Source organism: Capra hircus, unplaced genomic scaffold, assembly GCF_001704415.2.
Source record: "Capra hircus breed San Clemente unplaced genomic scaffold, ASM170441v1, whole genome shotgun sequence".
Lineage (NCBI taxonomy): Eukaryota > Metazoa > Chordata > Mammalia > Artiodactyla > Bovidae > Capra > Capra hircus.
Genome location: NW_017189707.1, coordinates 255,453 through 276,307, shown reverse-complemented (window position 1 = coordinate 276,307; position 20,855 = coordinate 255,453). Strand labels below are relative to the sequence as shown.

Below are 20,855 nucleotides of genomic sequence, written 5' to 3'. Positions count from 1 at the left end.
GGGATGTGGGGTGTGTGTGTTGGGAAGTACCTGAACACACGTGGCAACGTCTCTGTGAAAGAGACACTGAAGTTATGGAAGCAAAGTTTAGCTAGGGAATACTGGCTTTAGGAAAATTCAGGACACAATTTGTCCCCAGAGATCATTATCCCCAGGAATTGCCCTTCCAAGGAGCCAGCACAACGGATGAACCCCAGGGCTTGTGGACAGATCCTCATGCTAATTTATTTATTTATTTATTGCCATTCTATGTTTTATTTTGAAAGTTATGGGTATTTACATTTATGAAATTTTAGTCTTTTTTTTTCCTACTGGAGGATAGCTGCTTTACAATGTTGTGTTCATTTCTACTGTACAATGTGAATCAGCTATCATCTCATGCTAGCTTAAATTAAGAATAAAATAGAGTAATACTTTACATCTTCTTCCACCTACCACCCCATTTCCCTGCCCCACTTACCAGAAAGTCTTATAATGATTAGTCCAACTATGTCCTATTCCTCTTTCCCTCTTTGTCTTAAATTCATTCCCACCAGGCTTTCATCCCCATCACACCATGGAAACAGGTCTTGTTTGAACCACAAGCACTTCCAAGTGGCTACAACACTGTACAATGTATGCTTGTCTTGCATGCTTATCAGCAGGATTTGAGACCATAGACTTGCTCTCTCCTTAAAATGCTTTCTCATGTTGTTCTAGGATACTGCCCATCTCCCTCAACAGCCAAGAATTCTTGCTCTTCTTTGCTGGGTCATCCTCGTAGCTGAGCTCAGACTATGCTATTTTCTCTACCACCCATGCTCCCTTGGCTATCTCCTCCTGACTTGTGGCTTTAAAAGCCACCCATGGGCTTGAAAATCTCCTAACGTTTATTTACAGACGTCTCTGCTAACCTCCAGACTTGCAAACCTATTTGCCATCAGGACATCTCCCATCTACTGTGGGCATCTCACATGCACCATGTCCCAAACACCTCTTTTCACAGGTTTCCTGGTTTCATTAAAAAGTAATTCCATTTCTTCAGTTGTACAGATCCAAAATTTTGGAGTCATCCTTAAATCTCCTTTCTCATATCTCATAACCACATTCAGCCACTCAACAAATTCTGTTGGCTATTTCTTAAAACTATATCCAATTTGATTTTGTCATCACTTTCACTATGACTATCCTAGTCTAAAACACTATCTTCCCTCCCCCTGGATTACTGCAATAATCCCCCTGCTTCTCCCTGGCCCCTTTAGCCTATTCACACAGCAGTCTTCAAAAATTTCAGATCATGTACCTACTCTGTTCAAAACTCTACAATGGTTTCTCATATAACTTCAGATATGCTGTTGATCTCAACTTACGACATTTCCTTTCACTCCTTTTATTCCCAGCTATACTATCTTCCATGCAGTTTTAGGACCAGTTGTGGAAATGAAGGAGAAGGCAATGGCACCCCACTCCAGTACTCTTGCCTGGAAAATCTCATGGACGGAGGAGCCTGGTAGGCTGCAGTCCATGGGGTCATGAAGAGTTGGACACGACTGAGCGACTTCCCTTTCACTTTTCACTTTTATGCACTGGAGAAAGAAATGGCAACCCACTCCAGTGTTCTTGCCTGGAGAATCCCAGGGATGGGGGAGCCTGGTGGGCTGCCGTCTATGGGGTTGCAGAGAGTTGGACACGACTGAAGCGACTTAGCATCAGTAGCAGCAGCAGTGGAAATAAAGGCTCCAGGAGCCTCAGGACCTTTGCACTTGCTGATCCTTCTGTTAGAGAACACGCCTCTCTAGACATCCACAGGGCTGGCATCTTTCCTTCCTTCATGCCTCTTGAGTACGTCACCGTATCACTGAGACTGAGGCCCTCCTTCCCCACCATGCCCTAACAGCGTATCCTGCAGCCATTTTTCCCATAGCACTTACGACAATCTGACATCCTGTGAGGACTTCATAAGGGCAACATTATTGTCTGTTGAGGAAGTTCAAAGTTATTTCAAGTGATGTTTACATTCTTTTTATTAGATTCTGTACAGTTTGACCCAAACCTCAATTTCTGTTGATGTGTTTGCTTTAAGCAAAGAGATCTGCATTAAAATAACAATGCCTATGATTTTATTGTGATTTTATAACTCTGTATGTACTTCCACATTCATAACTGAATTTATCCTTACAGAAGCCCCATGTATTAGTTAGAAGAAATGTAATCATAGTACTCTTACAGAAAGATTAAAAGCTAAAGATTGATATGGTTCTAGGGAGGTAAAGATGTGGAGGAGATCACATGCTCCCCCCGCCCAAATTCCACATCATCCTGTGGATTTTTGTCATAAACAGACCAGGTGGCACTAGTGGTGCAGAACCTGCCTGCCAATGCAGGAGACATAACAGATGTGGGTTCAGGCCCTGGGTCAGGAAGATCCCCGGAGGAGGGCACGGAAACCTGCTCCAGTGTTCTTGCCTGGAGAATCCTCATGGACAGAGGAGCCTGGCTGGCCACAGTCCATTGGGTCGTGAAGACTCAGACATGACTGAAGCAACTCGGCTGCACACATGGTGCAGTTAAAGAAGAGACTGTCACTTTATGCAGCAATCAAAACCTGCTGGTTTAACAGTTTCTAGTTATATTAATTAAAGACATTCATGTAGCAGCAGAATTTAAGTTTTATAGTCTGATAGAATTGTTCCTTTTACTCTTATTTTAATTTTTTCATACTCTTTTCATTTCTTTCAACCGTTGTCTAGATTTTCTTCCCTCCCTTCTGAATTCAGTGCCCCTAAACTTTCTTACAGCAGCTACATACACTTTTTTTCAGTAGCAATTACAATTTTGGGGGGATTAGCAAAGCATTAAAACAGACTGAAAAGATTAAAAAAAAAAAAAGACTTGCCTTGCATGATACCCTGATAAACACTTCCTTTTTAAGTAATTATCCTTCTACATGTATCTAGATAATAGCATGAATAAGATGAAAGATAACAAACAAAGCTCAAAAGTTATCACTGTTATAGTGATACAGCATATGATATTTAAACAGATAATATTTTTCTGTAAGGCACATGATATATTGCACAGGTTAAAGGTTTGACATTTTCTAAATGATGATGAGAATTAACTGTAGGGAGAGAATTAGTTTCATGCTCAAATTCTAAATGGCCCATTAGGACAATCACAGCAGAAAGGAGGCTGTCATACCCCTTTAACTTGAGCGGCGTCATTGGCAAGCCTGGTCGTCAGTGCTCCCGTGGTGTTTTTAGGGTCATCGAACCAGCTCACATCCTGTGGCAAAGAAACTCATTTCATTATCTTAAAGCCTGACGCATGAGACCTTCAGCTCAAGAGCACTGACAGGGTGCCCTTATTCTCCTACATTAAACACTTAGGATTTGACACTGAATAGATAAGAAAGGGACTTAATAAAGTCATAAAGAGATCATCTCTCAAAAAAATTTTGAGTGCCTACTCTGTTCCAAACATAATTGCTACGTGTTGAACCTATTCAACACTGAACAAAAATGACAGAGTTGCTGCTTTCATGAAGCCCAGATTCTGGGGACAGAAGCCACAAAGTAATATACACCATAGGGGTAATAAATGCAAGGAAGAAAAACAGAATGGGGTAAGAAGGGAAAATAAGTTGGGGGAGGCACCATTTTATAGATTGGGGAGGTGAGAGAGAAGGCCTTGCTCAGGTGACCTTTGAGCAGAGACCTGAGTACAGAGAGATGAGAGTATCTGGACAAGAAAGGAACAGCATGTGCAAAAGCCCCGAGGCAGAGGCATTTTTGATCTGCTCACATACAAGCAAGAAAGCGTAAAGGTCATCAACAGCCTTAAAAGCACCTCTATGTAAATGTACAGAAGCTGCCTCTTCCTCGGGACAGACATCTATTCTCACTGGGCTCTCCCTCTTCCCTACCCCCATATCCACTTACGTCAGCCAATGTGTAGAGTAGACTGTGTATGGGGAATGAGGTGAAGCTCTAGGAGATGAGGTCTGGGGAGGTAGTGGGGACACAGGGTTTATGACTTTATTAGCAAATGCAAAGATTCCAGATTTGGGGAATTCCCTGGTGGTCCAGTGGCTAGGACTCCATGCTTTCACTGCTAAGGGCCTGGGTTCAATCCCTGGTCAGGGAACTAAGATCCCACAAGTTGCATCACGTGGACAAAAAAAAAGATTCCAGATTTTACTCTGAGAGATTTGGGCAGCTTTCAGCAGCTTTTAAGCAGAGGGATGTGATTTAACTTTTATCTTGGAAGAATGATTCTGGTTCCTGGGCAATGAACCTAGTGGACTAGGATAAGGATTGAGGCAGTGAGACGGGTTAGGAGGCTGTTGTAATATCGGACAGAGAAGAGGAGACAAGGACAACTCCTAGGACTTTAACCTGAGCAACTGGCAGAATGGAGGGGCCATTTACTGATATTGGGGAGGTCTAGGTAAGGAGTAAGCCCTTTGGTGAAGGGTGGGAGGGGTGTCCAAAGCTCAGTTTGGTATGGAATTCTTTTTTTTTTTAAATTTAAATTTAGTTATTTTAATTGGAGACTAATTACTTTACAATATTGTATTGGTTTTGCCATACATCAACATGAATCCACTATGGGTGTACACGTGTTCCCCATCCTGAACTTCCCTCCCTGTACCATCCCTCTGGGTTGTCCCAGTGCACCAGCCCCAAGCATCCTGTATCCTACATCAAACCTGGACTGGCGATTTGTTTCATATATGATATTACACGTTTCAATGCCATTCTCCCAAAACATCCCACCCTCTCCCTCTCCCACAGAGTCCAAAAGACTGTTCTACACATGTGTCTCTTTTGCTGTCTCGCATACAGGGTTATCGTTACCATCTTTCTAAATTCCACATATGAAATTCTTAATAGACATTCAAATAGAGAAGTCAAATAAACAGCTGACTATGGTTTATGGCTGAATAAATGAATTGGGTTTAAAAAAATCCAAATCAACCAAAGAAATCTAGATTAAAGTTTAACATTCAACATAAAATAGGATTTTCTTTATAAAACCACTTACACTTTTAAATACAAAAATACTAAAAATACTGTGAGTTTGAAGTCTCAGTTTGTGTCTGTTACAAAAATAACTAAGGCCCTAAGAAGTTATCTCAACTGTGATTTGCAGTTAAAGCAGCATTTATCAAATATTTAAGAAAAAACTAATTATAATGTATTATAATTTATTATAGTACATATCCATTTGCTTTTTTAAAATTGTTAAGTGCTTAAGTGTTTCCCCCATTGGAACATAACTGCCACGTATACAGGCACCACTCTGACCTGAAGACCTTACAATACCTAGTATTACACCTTGTAAGCAGAAGGCACTTAATGCATGATGGCCAGACTGAATAATTGGTGGAGAGGGTATGACACAAATCCTCAGCTCAAATCCAAAGTATAAGGGGCCTAGGAGTTGGCCTACGGCCTGGCCGGGGAATGGGGCATTTAGCCCTGGGCCCAGGCCCTGAGTCTAATTCGGATCTTTATAAATACTGTCTGAAAATCCTGACAAGAGGCCCTACACCAAACAGTGCTCTCTCACTCCCTGGACTTGGTCCTGGCTCTGTCAGTCCTGAGCCAGCAATCCCCATAAACACGTCTTGTTTTTAAGCGGCCAGGGGTCACCATGCTTATGAGCCAGGGTTCAAACCCCACCCCCGCCCCTCCCCCATATCTGAGGCATTCTTCTGAAGTATCACTGTATCAGTGATTTTAAAATGGAAAGTTACAAAGTCACAGGCAAAATGTGCGTGATTGTTAAAGACACCTTCCCCTTAGCACTGATCTGCTTTGAGTGACATGTCTAGGACCCCCCTCCCCCTTCCCCTAAGCAAACATTCACATCCATGTGCTGTCAGGGCCTGGAGGGTGCCCAGTGGGGGGGACCTAAGTCACTATCAGCTAGGAACAGTGCAGCTTGAACGAGCCTATCAGTCAAGCCCCAGCACGGAAACCAAGCAGCACCAAGTGGGCCACGGGCTGACTTTTGACCTGTGGAAAGAAAGGGTTCAGAGGGCACTTCTTGGCAGGAATAAACATGAGCATCACGGGTCTCCCGCAGAGAGAAGGAAACAAAGAGAGGAGAGGGATGTGGGGGCACGGAAGATCGCTTCCATCTCCTCTGACTATAGCTGCTGAGGCGGAGGGCGGAGGGGAGCCTGCCCGGGAGACTCCCTGGTCCCGAGCCCATCCCCGGCGGAGCACCCCAAGCTCACTCTGCGGCACCGACAGCAATCCCGCCGCCTCCCCACAGGGCACAGTGCACACCCCCGGGCGCCATCCCCGGCAGGCCTACCTGTCTCAGCATCGACCTGAAAACCAGGTACCGCAGCCGCCTGGTGAGGATCTCGCCTGCTTTGCCGAACGTGAAGCCCTGTGGAGAGGGACACGCCACAGGGAGAAGGCTGGTCAGAGGCCCGGCCGCCGCCGACACCAGGGAAAGCGACGTGGGGTCAGCGCCGGGGCAGGACACAAAGCCGGAAAGCCCGGTTTCAAGGCTTGGCGGCTCTGCTTCTCAAACAGCGACCACGAGCGTGTTGCGCCACCGACAGAAGTGGGAGGATCTGGTTTTGAAATGGACACTGCTGCAGTGGCACCCCACTCCAGTACTCTTGCCTGGAAAATCCCATGGACGGAGGAGCCTGGTAGGCTGCAGTCCATGGTCGCTAAGAGTCACACACGACTGAGCAACTTCACTTTCACTCTTCACTTTCATGCATTGGAGAAGGAAATGGCAAGCCACTCCAGTATTCTTGCCTGGAGCATCCCAGGGACGGGGAAGCCTGGTGGGCTGCCGTCTGTGGGGTCACACAGAGTCGGACACGACTGAAGTGACTTAGCAGCAGCAGCTCCCCAACCAGCCGGCGGGCCCATCGCGGATCTACAAGGAAGTGGTTCCTCTGTCTCCCTTCCCACTCTGGCTTCCCTCTCTCAGGAACCAGGATCTGCCACTGAGGAAGCTGGGGAGTTGTTCCCAAGGCAAGGGAATTCACTCTAACCTAGGAGTTTATATTATGAATCATCCCAAGCAGGAAGTTTTTGAGAGTGAATTGGGGAGGTGGTAGGGGCGGGCACTGGTCACAACTACACCAGACCTGAGGTGCAACCTGGAAAAACAGGAATCTGCAGCCGCTCCAGCCATAAAACATGCAGACAACAAAGATGTCAAATGCTTTGTTTCCAAGTTAAAAGAAAAGCCAAAGTCTAGGAGAGAAATAGGCTGGAAAGGAAGGCTTACTGGAGACAGAGTTTTCTGCACTGATCTCCCGCTTTCCTGAATGATATGACTTATGCCTGGGAGGAGAGAAGAGAGTAAGATGTGATTATGTGGCCATGTTGGGCCACATCTGGGGAGGAAGGAGGACAGACCTTTGTCCCGGAGCCTGGGGATATATAGGGCCAGACTGAGGCACTGCGCCACTTTCTCTCTGGAGCTCCGGGAAGGGGAGGTTCACAGATGGAGGCTGCCACACAATGGCCCAGGGAGAGCAGAGTGGAACTGGCTGGATGGTGCATTGGAGGAAGGAAAGCCCTAGTAAGAGCCCAGAGTCTCCTGCCGCATCTGAGACATGATGGAAGGCAACCACAGCTCCTCCACACTCGCAGGGGGCAGGCTAGACATCATCGAGAGAGAGAGAGAGAGAGAGAGAGAGAGAGAAGAAACACGGGCAAAGAGCCCAAGTGGAGAGAAAGCGAACTCTTCCGCATGGTCCTGATCAAGGGGAACAGCCAGGCTGGACTGTGTAACTGCAGGCCACCAGCCCCTCCAGTCACCAGTGTGAAGTAGGGGGTAGGGGAGGTGCACAGACCAGAGCCCCCCACCCAGTGCTGCAATGCTGCGTATACTCTCTGCTAACACACACCAAGCCAGGGACAAGCGGGAGAGAAAGAGACCCTGGATTAACTGAGCTGAAGCCCTCCATTACCAAAATGATTAACTTTACTAGGAAATGACCAGATGAAGGTTTCTGCTTTAAACTGAATGAAACCTGAACTATCCTGCCCAGTATGAGAATACTACTCCTGTCATTTGGTTGAGAACTAGCCAGTGATAAGTATGTCAGGAACATTATCTCTACAAGTCCTCAGGACAAGCCTATAATTACCACTTTACAGAAGAAATGGAGGTCGAGGGAGGCTGGGAAGTGGCCAGAGGCTACAGTTCTAAGGTGGCAGAGCTGGAATCTGATGTGCATCTAAGAGAATCTTGACCAGAATGAGCACCCAGAGCCTGGGCTGTAATCCCCCAGTGAGCTCCTTCCTTGCTTTTCTAAATGAGGAGCTAACACCATCTAACACCATGTTCTAATCCCATTGTTGGCACAGTGCCACCTCTGCACTTCCAAGATCCTAGAATTCACAGGCTTAGTTCTCACCTCGATTTGCCAGGCAAGCCAGGCTCCACTCTCCCTGGGTATCACTGTGTGACAAAGGTACCACCTTAACTGCCTTTGCGTCACCAGTTCAGATTTCCAGCTCAAAGCCTATCCCGCTCCAAACTCCTTAACCAACTGCACCCTCAGCAACCTCTACATTTTCCTAACTTCTCTGGCATTAATACTTGGTATGACAATCTTGTATACAAGTTAGAGTGTCACATTTATTCTAGTACGATCAGATTCCCCGAAGACACTTGAAGGATTCAGTAACAAGAGTCCAGGGGTTGGGATCTCCTATCATGTCCAGAAAAGTGTCCTGTCTATTCAAAATATATAAACATGCTCACATCATGCAAAATAAAGAGATCTATTGAGAGTTCTATCTTAAAAAATTACATGTGACTAACCACTCATTCTGGAGAAGGAAGTGGCAACCCACTCCATTATTCTTGCCTGGAGAATCCCAGGGACAGAGGAGCCTGGTGGGCTGCCATCTATGGGGTCGCACAGAATCAGAAAGGACTGAAGCAACTTAGTATCAGCAGCAGCAACCACTCATTCATTTAGTAAGTGATTATGTTTATAATCATCTCACACACAACTATGACCTTACCTCTTTTCATCATCAAGAATCAGCTACCATTATCCCCATTTTAACAGATGAGGGAACTGAGGCTTACACAGTTTAAGTTATTTACTTGCCCAAGGACACAAATTAGGAACTGGTGCAACTCATACCTGACCCTACACCTAACACCAAAGCCCATACTGCCTTACCATGCAGAGCTTCTAGAGTGCTTAAACTCCTGGCAATTTCATTTCAGCCAAATGATCTGCAATCTGTAAAATCTGATACTTTACATATGCTTACTACTGTTTTTGTTTGAAGACTGACATTCTTCCATCATCAGAAAGGTTCCTTCTTCTTCAGGAAAAGAATGACAAACTCTTCAAATATTTTTGAAATCAGCATGACTTGCTTGTGGGGCTCTAAGGTTTGTTCTTGCTTTTAGAACACTGGAAGATACTTGAGTGTCAGAACTGGATGGCAGTACTTATATACCCAAACATGTGTCCACAGCTCCCCTAGATTCCATTTCTAAGACCCCTGCTTTTACTTCCAATCATTGTATTAGATCAAACACTCTCCGTTCCCTCTGACTTCATGAACATTTCAAGTCAGGGGAGAAGGTGGGGAGAAGGAAGGAAGCAAGGGTTCCTTCCCTTGGGGTGTAAGAGGAAGCCAGAGGAAGCAAACATCTTTGGTTTAAGTCAAGGAAACTGACTGCTAAGAGCCCAGTGACTAAGAGAGCGACTCTGCTCAACAGCATATCACACAGATGTTTAATAAATTCCCCCAGTTGGGTAATGATACATTTCTCCAAATGGAAAAAAAAAAAAAGTGAAAATGTAGACACTTACCTGAAGGAAAAATGTAATAAAAGAAATAATTCCAAGGATTAGAAACAACAGTGAAAATAAGTTACTTTTCTGTCGTTTGGTTTCGTCATCGTCATCTCTGGTGAAGATCTGGCAAAAGAAAATATTTAAGGGTTTCAGTACCACTGAAGAAATCATTCAAAGTCTGACCCATGTTACATCTAGTTATAGTATTTGGGGTCAAGAGGGCCTTAGCATGTGGAGCTCAGGCAGGCTTCCCTAAGGCCAGACTTAAATGGTGCAGTATCGTGCCTTCCCCGGGGGCCAGGGCCTGTCATTCATTCACTAATCTATCCAACTCTTTCTCCGCTCATACTCCTTCTTGAAGTAATGGGTGCTTCAAGTCAGCACCAAACCCACTACCGCAGAACTGGGGACAGATACTCTCTTATTCCTGTGATGGAGACTACACTGTATGGCAGTCTGTTGTTTCACACGGGACATTTCCAACTGTCCCAAGGTGTCTGGAGACACATCTGCTGATGTGGTTTTGGTGAGCCCAGGAGGTGAGCTCATATATTCAGCCCAGGTCTCTCTGAAGAAAGGATGCTTCTTTAGCCAGCCTTCTTTGTAGGGTGGCCTGTTAGACAGTGGGCAACTAGAGCCAGCTCACCCGGAACCACACTCGGAGACCTTGGTTAAAAGAGCTAAACAGGATGCCTTGGGCTCAAAAAGCAGGCAGAGAACAACCACTTCACAGGGAAAGAAACCATCCTCCTTCACACTGGGCCAAAATCTGACTTTGAGATTGTAACTTTATGGTTGAAAATGCCATCATGAAAAGCAGGTGCGACCAGTATCTGTCAACCTGAATCTTTTCAAGCCGTCCCGTTTGTTTTCCTCTTAATACGTGGGGCAGACATCCCACAGAGGCCAAGCGCTCATCACGTCCTGACAAGCACACGAGTCAGAGAGAGGCTCTCCCTTGAGCTGGTGTGATGAACACGCGAGGAACCCTCTCTGTACACCAGTCACAGAACTGTTCCTGTGCCTGACTCAGAGTCCAGCGATGGCAGGTAGGGGACAGTCGCCTAGTCAGTTTCATGGACTGTTTTCCAGGATCTCATTCCCAGGGCCCTAGGATAGAAACCAAGTGCCACGACAAAGGAAGTTTTGAATCAGTTTTCCTATCACAAATAAGACTTCTACATCTTCAAGCTGTTTCATGAAGGTGCAATGTATGCTTTTGTGGCTTTTATATAAATTTTCAAATACAAACATTTCAATTCATTCTTTAGTCAGGACTCACAGGTAAGTCCCCAAAATGAACAAAAACACTTACTCCTATCATCCTTGAAAGTATGACTGACAATGCTGGTTGCAGAGCTCCATTTATAATGGCGCAAAATACACCAACCACAAAATAAGGCCATTCAGTTATATTCAGCTTCAGAATCCTCCAAAAGGAAACGGGAGGTACACTTTCATCCTGGAGAACACAAAATATTACAACAAACTCGTTAGGAAAATAACTGATCTTAATGGATTGAACTGACATATAGTTCTTCTGTATGCACAAGTTTTTAAGCAAATATATCTTATTCCTACTTCCTTATCAACTGATGGCTATGGAACTTTTCTTAAAGAGTGCTGACAGACTGTTACATTGTGCCTTAAATTTTAAAGGAATACATGATGATTCCATAAATATTTAAGTCTGACTGACTTAATCTGGAATGTGACAAGCATATTTGTAAGGATGAAAGAACAAAAATGTTTGTATTTGAAGACCCACTATTATCTCTTTACATTATAAACTCTAATTCTAAAGTTCTTATCCTATAAATTATCATTCATAAATTCCACCTTAGAGTTAACACGTTGAGATTTGGGTCTGTGGACCAAGCTAAGGGACAGGACAGGGAACTCTGGATAACCCTTTCTTGCTGCCACTCCTATCCCAGCCTTAGCCCACTGTTAAAGACATCAGTCTGCAGCCTCTTTTGTACCAAAGTTTCTTCTGTACTGAGCTTTCTGTTCTGGCTTTGGGATCCACGGATACTCCTGCGAGTTGATTTTCTTCTGATTAGACTGGATCTTGAATCTTGGGAGGACGTATACAAGTCATCAATGTTACTTAGGGATTCACCAGGGGTATTCTCTAATTCAAGTTCATTTCCTTTTGTCTAAAATAAACAAGAAATATGCATAAGTTGGTTAGGCGGAGTTAACCAACAAAATCTAATCGCTCAACAGCAGATATCAAGGAAAATGGTCATTTTAATTTAAGTCCTTATGGGAAAGGATGAAGTAGAACTGCCATTATTTTGGTGTGATTATATCTGAAAATTAAAACCATTAGATAAGGATCCCCATAAACTATGCTGAAACAATATGGCATCCATTCCAAGTATCTTATCTAGTCACCTCCTTTGGGTGAGTGTTTTTGGCTCAATCAGATTTGCTTTGAACCAGTGACATCACACAAATAACGGTGCAAGTCATACTGTGAGACACAATGTTTTCAGTAGACAGGTCAAAAAAAGTGACAGGCAAAGTAAACTTTAATTATATATTTTATCTAACCTTTTATGTATCTAAGATATTAGATTAACATGTAATCAGTGTAAAAACTTTTTGAGATAGCTTGCATTTTTCTTTGGACTAAGTTTTTGGACTCTGGTAGGCATTTTCAACTTAAAACCACTTCAATTCAGATTAACCACCACTAACGTGCTCAACAGCCATGTGTGGCTAGCAGCTGCTAGAGTGGATACTGCTGCGGCTGCTGGTTAGCCGCTCAGTCGGGTTCTACTCTTTTTGCAACCCCATGAACTGTAACCTGCCAGGCTCCTCTGGCTATGGAATTTTCCCAGCAAGAATACTGGAGTGGTTGCCATTTTCCTCTCCGGGGGATCTTCCTGACCTAGGGATTGAACCCACATCTCTTGCTTGGCAGGCAGATTCTTTACCACTGAGCCACCTGCGAAGCCCCTACTAGAGTGGATAGCTCACTTTTAAGCCTTTTTAACTTTATCTTTCTCTATCCATCTTCATTTCTCTCCTTTCAAGAAGGAAAAAAAACCCTTAAAACCTGGAGTTATCCTCAATTCCCCTGCTTCCCACCCAAGAGTTTTTTCCCTCTTCTCAAGATAATCAATAGTAACATTTATTTATAGCACCAGATACAGCAAAATCGGCTCATGCCTGGGATACTTGAGGAAACTGCTAGAGTCAGACTGCACCTGCATTGTGACAAGTTTGAAGTAAATGCCCCTCTTCCCCATGAGCTCATCATGACTGCCTTCCTCCACGATGACTCCATCATCAAGACCAGCGATGACGTCAGCATTGCGAACCGTGGACAGGCGATGCGCTATCACAATGGTGGTCCGGCCTTCTCTGGCCTAAAGGGAGAAAATCTCATTTTTGAATACATGAACAATTATATGAAAAACATTCAGTAATTCAATGTGTATTTCCTGACCACCAATGCCCTGGACATTGCAAAGCTGTGTAAGCCATATGAGGCAGTCTCTGGCTTCAGTTAATGGTTTAAAATGATGTTTTAATAAGTATGAACACAAATATGATAGTCTCATATTAACACTATGTAAGCCTCTAAGATTTTACTCAATCTCTACTAGCCTAAGTTTACGTAATAATCCAGGGCTTATACAGAGGTAAAACACTCGACAGCCCAGGAATCAGTCAATCGGAGCAGACACAGGCCCGCTGCTATCCCGTGAAGCCAGCCAGCAGCAAGGCCCCCTGGAAGTCCCCCTGTGCTCTCTCACAGACATCTGGATGACCAAGACCAACACTAAATGTGAGGCAACACAGGCCAGACTTCAGTGTTGCACTGATATGAACTCAAACCTTAGTTCTGCTCTGTATGAGTTCCAGGATCTTATACAAGCCTTTAAACCTGTGCGAGGTTCAACTTATTCACATATCAAATGGGGATAACAGTGCAAGGCCACTTTCTGGAGTGGTTGTGATATACAATAATGCACAGGTAGCACTGTGATGTACACAGTAAGTGCTTAATAAATGATGCCTATTTCTAGGGAGAAGCATTATGGAAAAACTAAGGAGCTAAGTAAACGTCTTAAACACCCAAACTCATTTTTATTTTCATATGGAACAAAGCCAGATAACCAGCACTTGTCTGAGATTTCTTTAATCTTTGTAACTTTCCCACTGCTTATAATTTTTCTTATTCATATTTCTCTCTGGAAACTAGCAATAAAATTCTCAGAATAAGCTAGCAAAATGAGGTATAAGGATCAGTTTGAAAAAGAGAAGTGAGAAAAAGTCCTGGAAGAAAAAAAAAAAGCACATCAGAAAAATTAGGTGGAAACAACTAGAAAGCAAAGACAATGGATCGATTCTTCGGATGTTTTCAAAGGATGAGATGTGGAATGCCCCCTTTAAAATGTGCATTAACAGGAAAAGGTATTTTTAAATGCAACCTTTCTAAATTTATTTTATTAATAATTTAATACATAGTAAAATGGTAGAATAGAAAGAAAACACAGATAAGCAAAGTGAAGAGGGAAAAGCAGACTCAATCGCATCTCCATCTATTCTGGTCCACAAAATTGTTAGGGACCTTTTTTCTTTTTCCTTTCTCAACAATCTGTTACGCACTCTGACAGGATGTTTAGCGAAACAGAGTTGTTTTGTTATTAGAAGAGGGGGATAGTTGGAGCAGAAAGGAGTTCATCTTTCAGTTCTACCGGGAGCACTTCAACTCACAGCACTTATGGGTGAAAAGGTTTCCACATTCCGTGTCCTCACAGAGCGAGCCTACTTGTCATCAGACACCGGAGACAAAGCACACAGTGACTGGCGTGGCACACACTCAGTCTAGCCGGTGAGTGAGTCATGTGGACTCAGGTACTGCAGGAAGATCGAACTCTCTCGATGGTCAAGGACATTTCATTTCATTCCCAGCGTCATCAACTCTCTGGCACTCTCCTCAAGATAAGAGGTCTCTCATTTCCCATTGTCTTTGATAGGCATCTGATCTCCTGAGAACTAGATGTAAACCTTCCTCGTGGTGACAACAGTAAAAACTCATAAAACCTAAGTATCAGGGTGATCTCTAAGGCTAAGTTTTTAAGAGCACAATGAAGACCAACTTTCATCTGAGTCTATATTTCTCATTGTTTAACTTAAAAAAATGTGCAAGTATCTTTCAATGAAAGTTTATTCATCTCTACCTGAAAATATACCAGAGAAATAGAAGTTATACAGATCCAGAGAGTCCTGATGGTTTTAATAGCTTAAAGAATTACTTTAGGAGAGATTTCTTTAAAAATAATATTAAGAAGAATTAACAGTGGAATGTTCTTATGGTTATAAACCAGCTAGGCTTGAACTGAGGTTCACCCACCTTATCCAGGGCTGCCTGAACCACCGCTTCACTCTCCGTGTCCAGCGCTGAGGTGGCCTCATCCAGCAGGAGGATCTTGGGGTTGCGAACCAGGGCCCGGGCAATGGCGATTCTCTGCTTCTGTCCACCACTTAGCTGGGCTCCTCTCTCTCCAACCAGGGTGTCAAACTTCTACAACATCGAAAACACAGGAGGATTAAACAACAGAATAAGCAATCTCAGCTCAGATTTTTAAGATGGGAAGTAATCCTATAAACAACCCAAATCTAATAGGCAGTATGCTCCAGTTGTGTGTGTGTGTGTGTGTGTGTGTGAAGTCACTTCAGTTGTGTCAAACTCTGCGACTCTACAGACTGAAGCCCACCAGGCTCCTCTGTCCATAGAACTCACCAGGCAAGAATACTGGAGTGGGCTGCCATGCCCTCCTCCAGGGATCTTCCCAACCCAGGAATTGTGTCTTATGTCTCCTGCATTAGCAGGTGAGTTCTTTACCACTGGCACCACCCAGGAGGCCTCAAACTTAGCAATAACCAACCCTAATTAAAAAAAAAAAAAAAGTCAGGTCTTCCCTCATGGTGCAGTGGTTAAGAATCTCCCTTGCAATGCAGGGCACACCTGTTTGAACCCTGGTCCGGAAAGATCCCACATGCCATGGAGCAACTAATACCATGTGCCACAGCTACCGAGCCTGTGCTCCAGAGCCCCGGAGCCACGACTACTGGCACCTGGGTGCCTAGAGCCCATGCTCTGCAACAAGAGAAGCCACCACAATGAGAAACCCTCGCCCGCAACTGGAGAGTAGCCCCTGCTGCCCGCAACTGGAGAAACCCGGCTGGCAGCAATGAAGACCCAGAGCAGTAAAAAAATAAGCACATGTTTTTAAAAAGCATGTCTACTACTAGTTGATGCTAGTCGAGCTTTAAAATCTGGAGTCGTCTTGATCTGCCACCTTGGGAAGTTCCTCCAGTTTATATTCCTGCCCTGACTTCCTATGCGTCAGGCCGGCGTGCCATGACCCTCCAGCGCAACAAAGATGGAGAAGGACTCACATTAGGCAGTTTCATGATAAAGTCATAGGCGTTGGCTTCCTTCACAGCTTTCTGAATCTCATCCATGGTGACATCTTCACGGCCGTAGCGAATGTTCTCAGCTATCGTGGTGGCAAACAGCACAGGCTCCTGACTCACCACCCCGATAATCTCCCGCAGATACCTTACGTTGATGGTCCTGATATCCTGTCCGTCGATACTGACCTAAAATAAAAAGGAGCTGTGATATGCACATAGCGCAGATTTGTGATGTGCGACCTGCTGAGGTAAGTCAGAGCTGCAGCATCTGGCTGAACAAGAGTCACCTCACCATGCCCTCCGTGGGGTCATACAGCCTCTGCATCAGCTGGACGGTGGTGCTCTTCCCACAGCCGCTGTTCCCAACCAGGGCCACCGTCTGCCCACTCCCTACCTTCAAGTTGAGGCCCTTCAAGATCTATGAGAATGAATGAGAAATAAACTTAAACCACAGATTTCAGGACTACGTACTTTGTTGAACTGTTGAGTCATCATTTCATTGTACCTTAACTTCGTTTCGAGATGGGTAATGGAAGTGAACATTTCTGAATTCCAGATTTCCTTTAATATTGTCGGGTTTGTGCCCAGCGTTTGAATAGCTGTTGATGCTTGGTTTCTAAACAGAATAAAATTTCAGAAGGTTACAGCAACTACTAGGTTACAATAAATACTTTCAATTACATTTGTGGAGAGCTGAATAAAAGTGATAAAGAAATACACTGTTTTAGACAGATAGATAAATGGCCAGCCCAGACTTACGTTATCAATGATCTTGAAGACTTCATAAGCTGCTCCTCTTGCGTTTGCAAATGCCTCAATGTTTGGAGATGCCTGTCCAATACTAAAAGTTCCAAGTAACACAGAAAAGAAGACCTGAGGAATGTGAAGTAAAAGCATCAAGTTACTTCGTATTTAGTACGCTTTTCTCATACTTTTAACATTGTTAGTTAAATTTTTATATGGCAAGATAACATATGAATACTGACTATTAAAACTATTTTTTAAATTGAAGTACTCTTCAGTTGAGAATGCTGAATTAGTCTTACTGGATCCGTGAAATAATAAATTCTATATGACTGGAATATTTTCATATGTCTTCAAAGGCCAAGAATTTTGGTTTAGAGCATCAGCAGGGTATGCTGCTGCTAAGTCGCTTCAGTCGTCCGACTCTGTGCGACCCCATAGATGGCAGTCCAACAGGCTCCCCCATCCCTGGGATACTCCAGGCAAGAACACTGGAGTGGGTTGCCATTTCCTTCTCCAGTCAGCAGGGTATAGTGGAGATAAACCCTATTATGAGAGTCAGAAACCTGAGGTCTGAACCCTGGATTGAGCTCTAAATGGCTGTATGTCTTCAGGTGATCCTCTGACAGTCTGGACTTCAATTTCTTTATTTGCAAAAAGAGACAAGATTCTGTTTTCCCTACCAAGCAATCTTAGTGTTGTTGTATCAAGTGGAATGGTACATAGGAAAATATTCTGTAAATGATAAAGCACACATTCTCTATCCAATGGAATCTTTTCTCCCCCCCCCCCCACCAAACTCTATTCTTTTTAAGGTCTAATGAACAGATTTTTTCTTTTTCATTTTGCCCAAATGAGTTTCTTATCGTACATTTGACACTGTTTCTTTACAGGTGTTAAAGAGCACTAAAGTCACTGTTCATTTCTTTGTAAATCACACAGTAGTTAAATTATCCAACAATTTACAGAGAAGTAATTTTGCTAAGTGTTTCTATATTCACTTTCTCGATTAGTCCTTACAACAACATTAAAAGTTACGGCGTCTTACTCCTGTCATTTCCATTTTGTGGAAGACGTAACAGAGTGTTCAAAATCTAGGTGGGTGAACCAAATCATACAGGCAGTAAGTGGCACAGCCGGAATTTGAATCAGATTGGCCTGATATCAAATCCAAGGCTCTCACTTTCCTGGTCATTATTTAATAATTCTTCAAAAATATATTCTCTAACAGTCAAACCAACACCACTAAATTTCACTGCCATTTTAAAGGTGATTCATCTCTTACTATGATATCACTTACCGTGAGCACTTGTCCAATGGAATATTCTCTTGAGAGGACCAAGGAGGTCCCATACCAGAACGCCAGGGCATAGGATGCATACATCAACAGAAAAGCAGCTCCCATAGAGATGTTGGCCGTGATAGCCTTCTTTATTCCAATTCTCTTGGCTTCTTCCAAGTTTTTGTTGTACCTGGGAGAAGTAAAAAATTATCACACATGCTTGTAAAATCTTACAAAATGGGTCAATACAGCATGATGGTTGTTGAGTACTCAAGATGCACCAAGGCCTCTGATGGGTGCTTTGCATGCATTTTCTCCCTTTGGTCCACAAGGTTGATCCTACGATGTTAGTACTATTTTAATCTCTTCATGTAGAAAAGGAAACTGAGGCCTTATGGAAATTAAGTAATTCGTGGAGGCATGTTCTAAAAGCACCATCTCTGGCCTTACCAATAGTGAAATAAAAGAAGTAATACTTAGCAGACTTACAGCACTTGCGCTGTTTCATATATAAGACAAAACACAAGCTATGAAAACACTTGTGTTTTCCCTTTAAATTCTGCATGCATTTTAAATGTATTAATAAAATGAAGATATAATGCTAGAAAGTACTCAATATAGATGTTTGTGGAGATGTGGACCTAGAGACTGTCATACAGAGCAAAATAAGACAGAAGAAAACAAATATCAAAAATTAACACAAATCTAGAATCTAGAAAAATAGTATAGATGATATTATTTGCAAAACAGAGATAAAGACACAGACGTAGAGAACAAACATACAGACTCCAAGGGAGGGGAAGAGACAGGGTGGGATGAATTCGGAGGTCTAGACTGACACATATACCACTACTGATACTATGCAGAGAACAGACAGCTAATGAGCACACGGAACTCTACTCAGTGCTCTGTGGTGACCTAAATGGGAAAGAAATGAAAAAAAGAGGGGATATGGGTGTGTGTGTGTGTGTGTGTGTGTGTGTATCTGACTCTCTTTGCTGTATGACAGAAACTAGCACAACATGATAAAGCAACTATACTCCAATAAAAATTAATTTCAAAAAAGAAAGTACTCAAGACAAGTAAGTCCTTGAAACCTCTGCACATCAAGGATGAAGGCAGTTTGCTTCCTGCCCTGCCTCCCTCTGGGCCTGCTGGAAGGACCAAATGAGAAAAACACATGCGTAGGAGCAATCTGAGTGCTCTGAATTGCCATCTAAGACTGTTTACATGTAAATAAACTCTGTCCTGTGCTAAGTCCTGTCCGACTCTTTGCAACGCTAAGGATTGTAGCCCCCCCAAGCTCCTCTGTCCATGGAATTTCCCAGGCAAGAATACTGGAGTGGGTTGCCGGGCCCTCCCCTCCAGGGGATCTTCCTGACCCAGGGATCGAATTTAGGTCCCCTGTACTGCAGGCAGATTCTTTACGATATGAGCCACCAGAGACGCACCCATGAATAATTCTTACAGCAAATACAGGGGATTACACAAAAGAGGGCAAAACCGAGGAAGCAAACAAAAACCAAAGCAATGCTGGAGACCGTTGATAGACATTTCCCTCTCATTCTAATCACTTAACATAATTTGAGCACTTTTCAAACCCTGGGGAAGTGGTTAATTTCTGACATTCAAATTAAAGGAGACAGGTGCATAGCAGACTGTTCTGCTTAAGAAGAGAGATATGGAGATAGTTGAATGGGGATCAGATTTAAACAAAAAGAAGGATCTTTGCAGATACAGAACCATGGTAAAACTATCAGAGAGAGAACAGACTGTAATTGAGCCTTAAATCTGTCCTTATTCTCTTAATACAACTCCCTACAGGACATCAGAACATTGCCTTGCAGAAAGAGGAGCTCATAATTGCTGAAATGAAAGAATTTATTTTTAATAGGATGTATATTTTGAGTTGTTTGATCCATAAACACATGATAAACATTATACAGGATTATATTAATTTTTTTGGAGGATTTGTTCCATTTGTTACAATGTACAAGCAGAGGTCAAGCACTGCTCAGACATGAGCATGTATTCTTTCATGCCCTCATGACATTTAAAAACTACTTCACCAAAAACCAGTTACCAAAGCATGGCATGGCCCAGTGAAATTTACATGATTACTTCCTAAAGAGTAAATTTAAACAGAAATTTATAGTGATAAAATGGTAATACATTATTAAAGTTTCTCCCTCTAAAAATTGTAAATCTCCAACTAGCCAGTTATAACCCTTGACCAGAAAATTATTTTTGAGAAATGTGCTTCAATGGTTGAATATACATGTTTCCCACTTTATGAGCTGATGTGACATGAAAGTACCACTGGGCATAACTTATACATGATTACATTTAAGGAACTTTAATGCTTATGACTCACACTTTGTTTTGCCTTTATTTCAGTTCTTGCTTACCGACACTAATGTAGAAATCACTGTGATACGCTGGGTCCCAAGCAGCCAGAGGAAACTTTTGCACAGGAAGAAGCAACAAGGAAGAACTAAGATGCCAGAAAAGATAAATGAAAAAAAGAAGGGGGTAAGGAAGGAGGAGAAGCAAGCACTACTCCTTTTGCATAGGCTTTTTGACTAGCTTGTC

General features: G+C 43.2%; 1 protein-coding gene across 1 annotated transcript in view; it reads right to left on the bottom strand.

Annotated features, from left to right (window-relative positions):
• LOC106502019 (multidrug resistance protein 1) overlaps positions 1 to 20,855 on the bottom strand; it is a 105,018-nt gene that overhangs the window by 34,653 nt on the left and 49,510 nt on the right. The window contains exons 7-18 of the mRNA XM_018044689.1: positions 18,282 to 18,453; positions 16,997 to 17,110; positions 16,743 to 16,853; positions 16,530 to 16,655; positions 16,220 to 16,423; positions 15,171 to 15,341; positions 13,015 to 13,176; positions 11,779 to 11,955; positions 11,112 to 11,258; positions 9,812 to 9,919; positions 6,307 to 6,384; positions 3,181 to 3,264 (exon numbers count right to left, since the gene is read on the bottom strand). Of these exons, the coding sequence (XP_017900178.1) occupies positions 3,181 to 3,264; positions 6,307 to 6,384; positions 9,812 to 9,919; positions 11,112 to 11,258; positions 11,779 to 11,955; positions 13,015 to 13,176; positions 15,171 to 15,341; positions 16,220 to 16,423; positions 16,530 to 16,655; positions 16,743 to 16,853; positions 16,997 to 17,110; positions 18,282 to 18,453 (1,654 nt within the window). The remainder of the gene's footprint in view (positions 1 to 3,180; positions 3,265 to 6,306; positions 6,385 to 9,811; positions 9,920 to 11,111; positions 11,259 to 11,778; positions 11,956 to 13,014; positions 13,177 to 15,170; positions 15,342 to 16,219; positions 16,424 to 16,529; positions 16,656 to 16,742; positions 16,854 to 16,996; positions 17,111 to 18,281; positions 18,454 to 20,855) is intronic.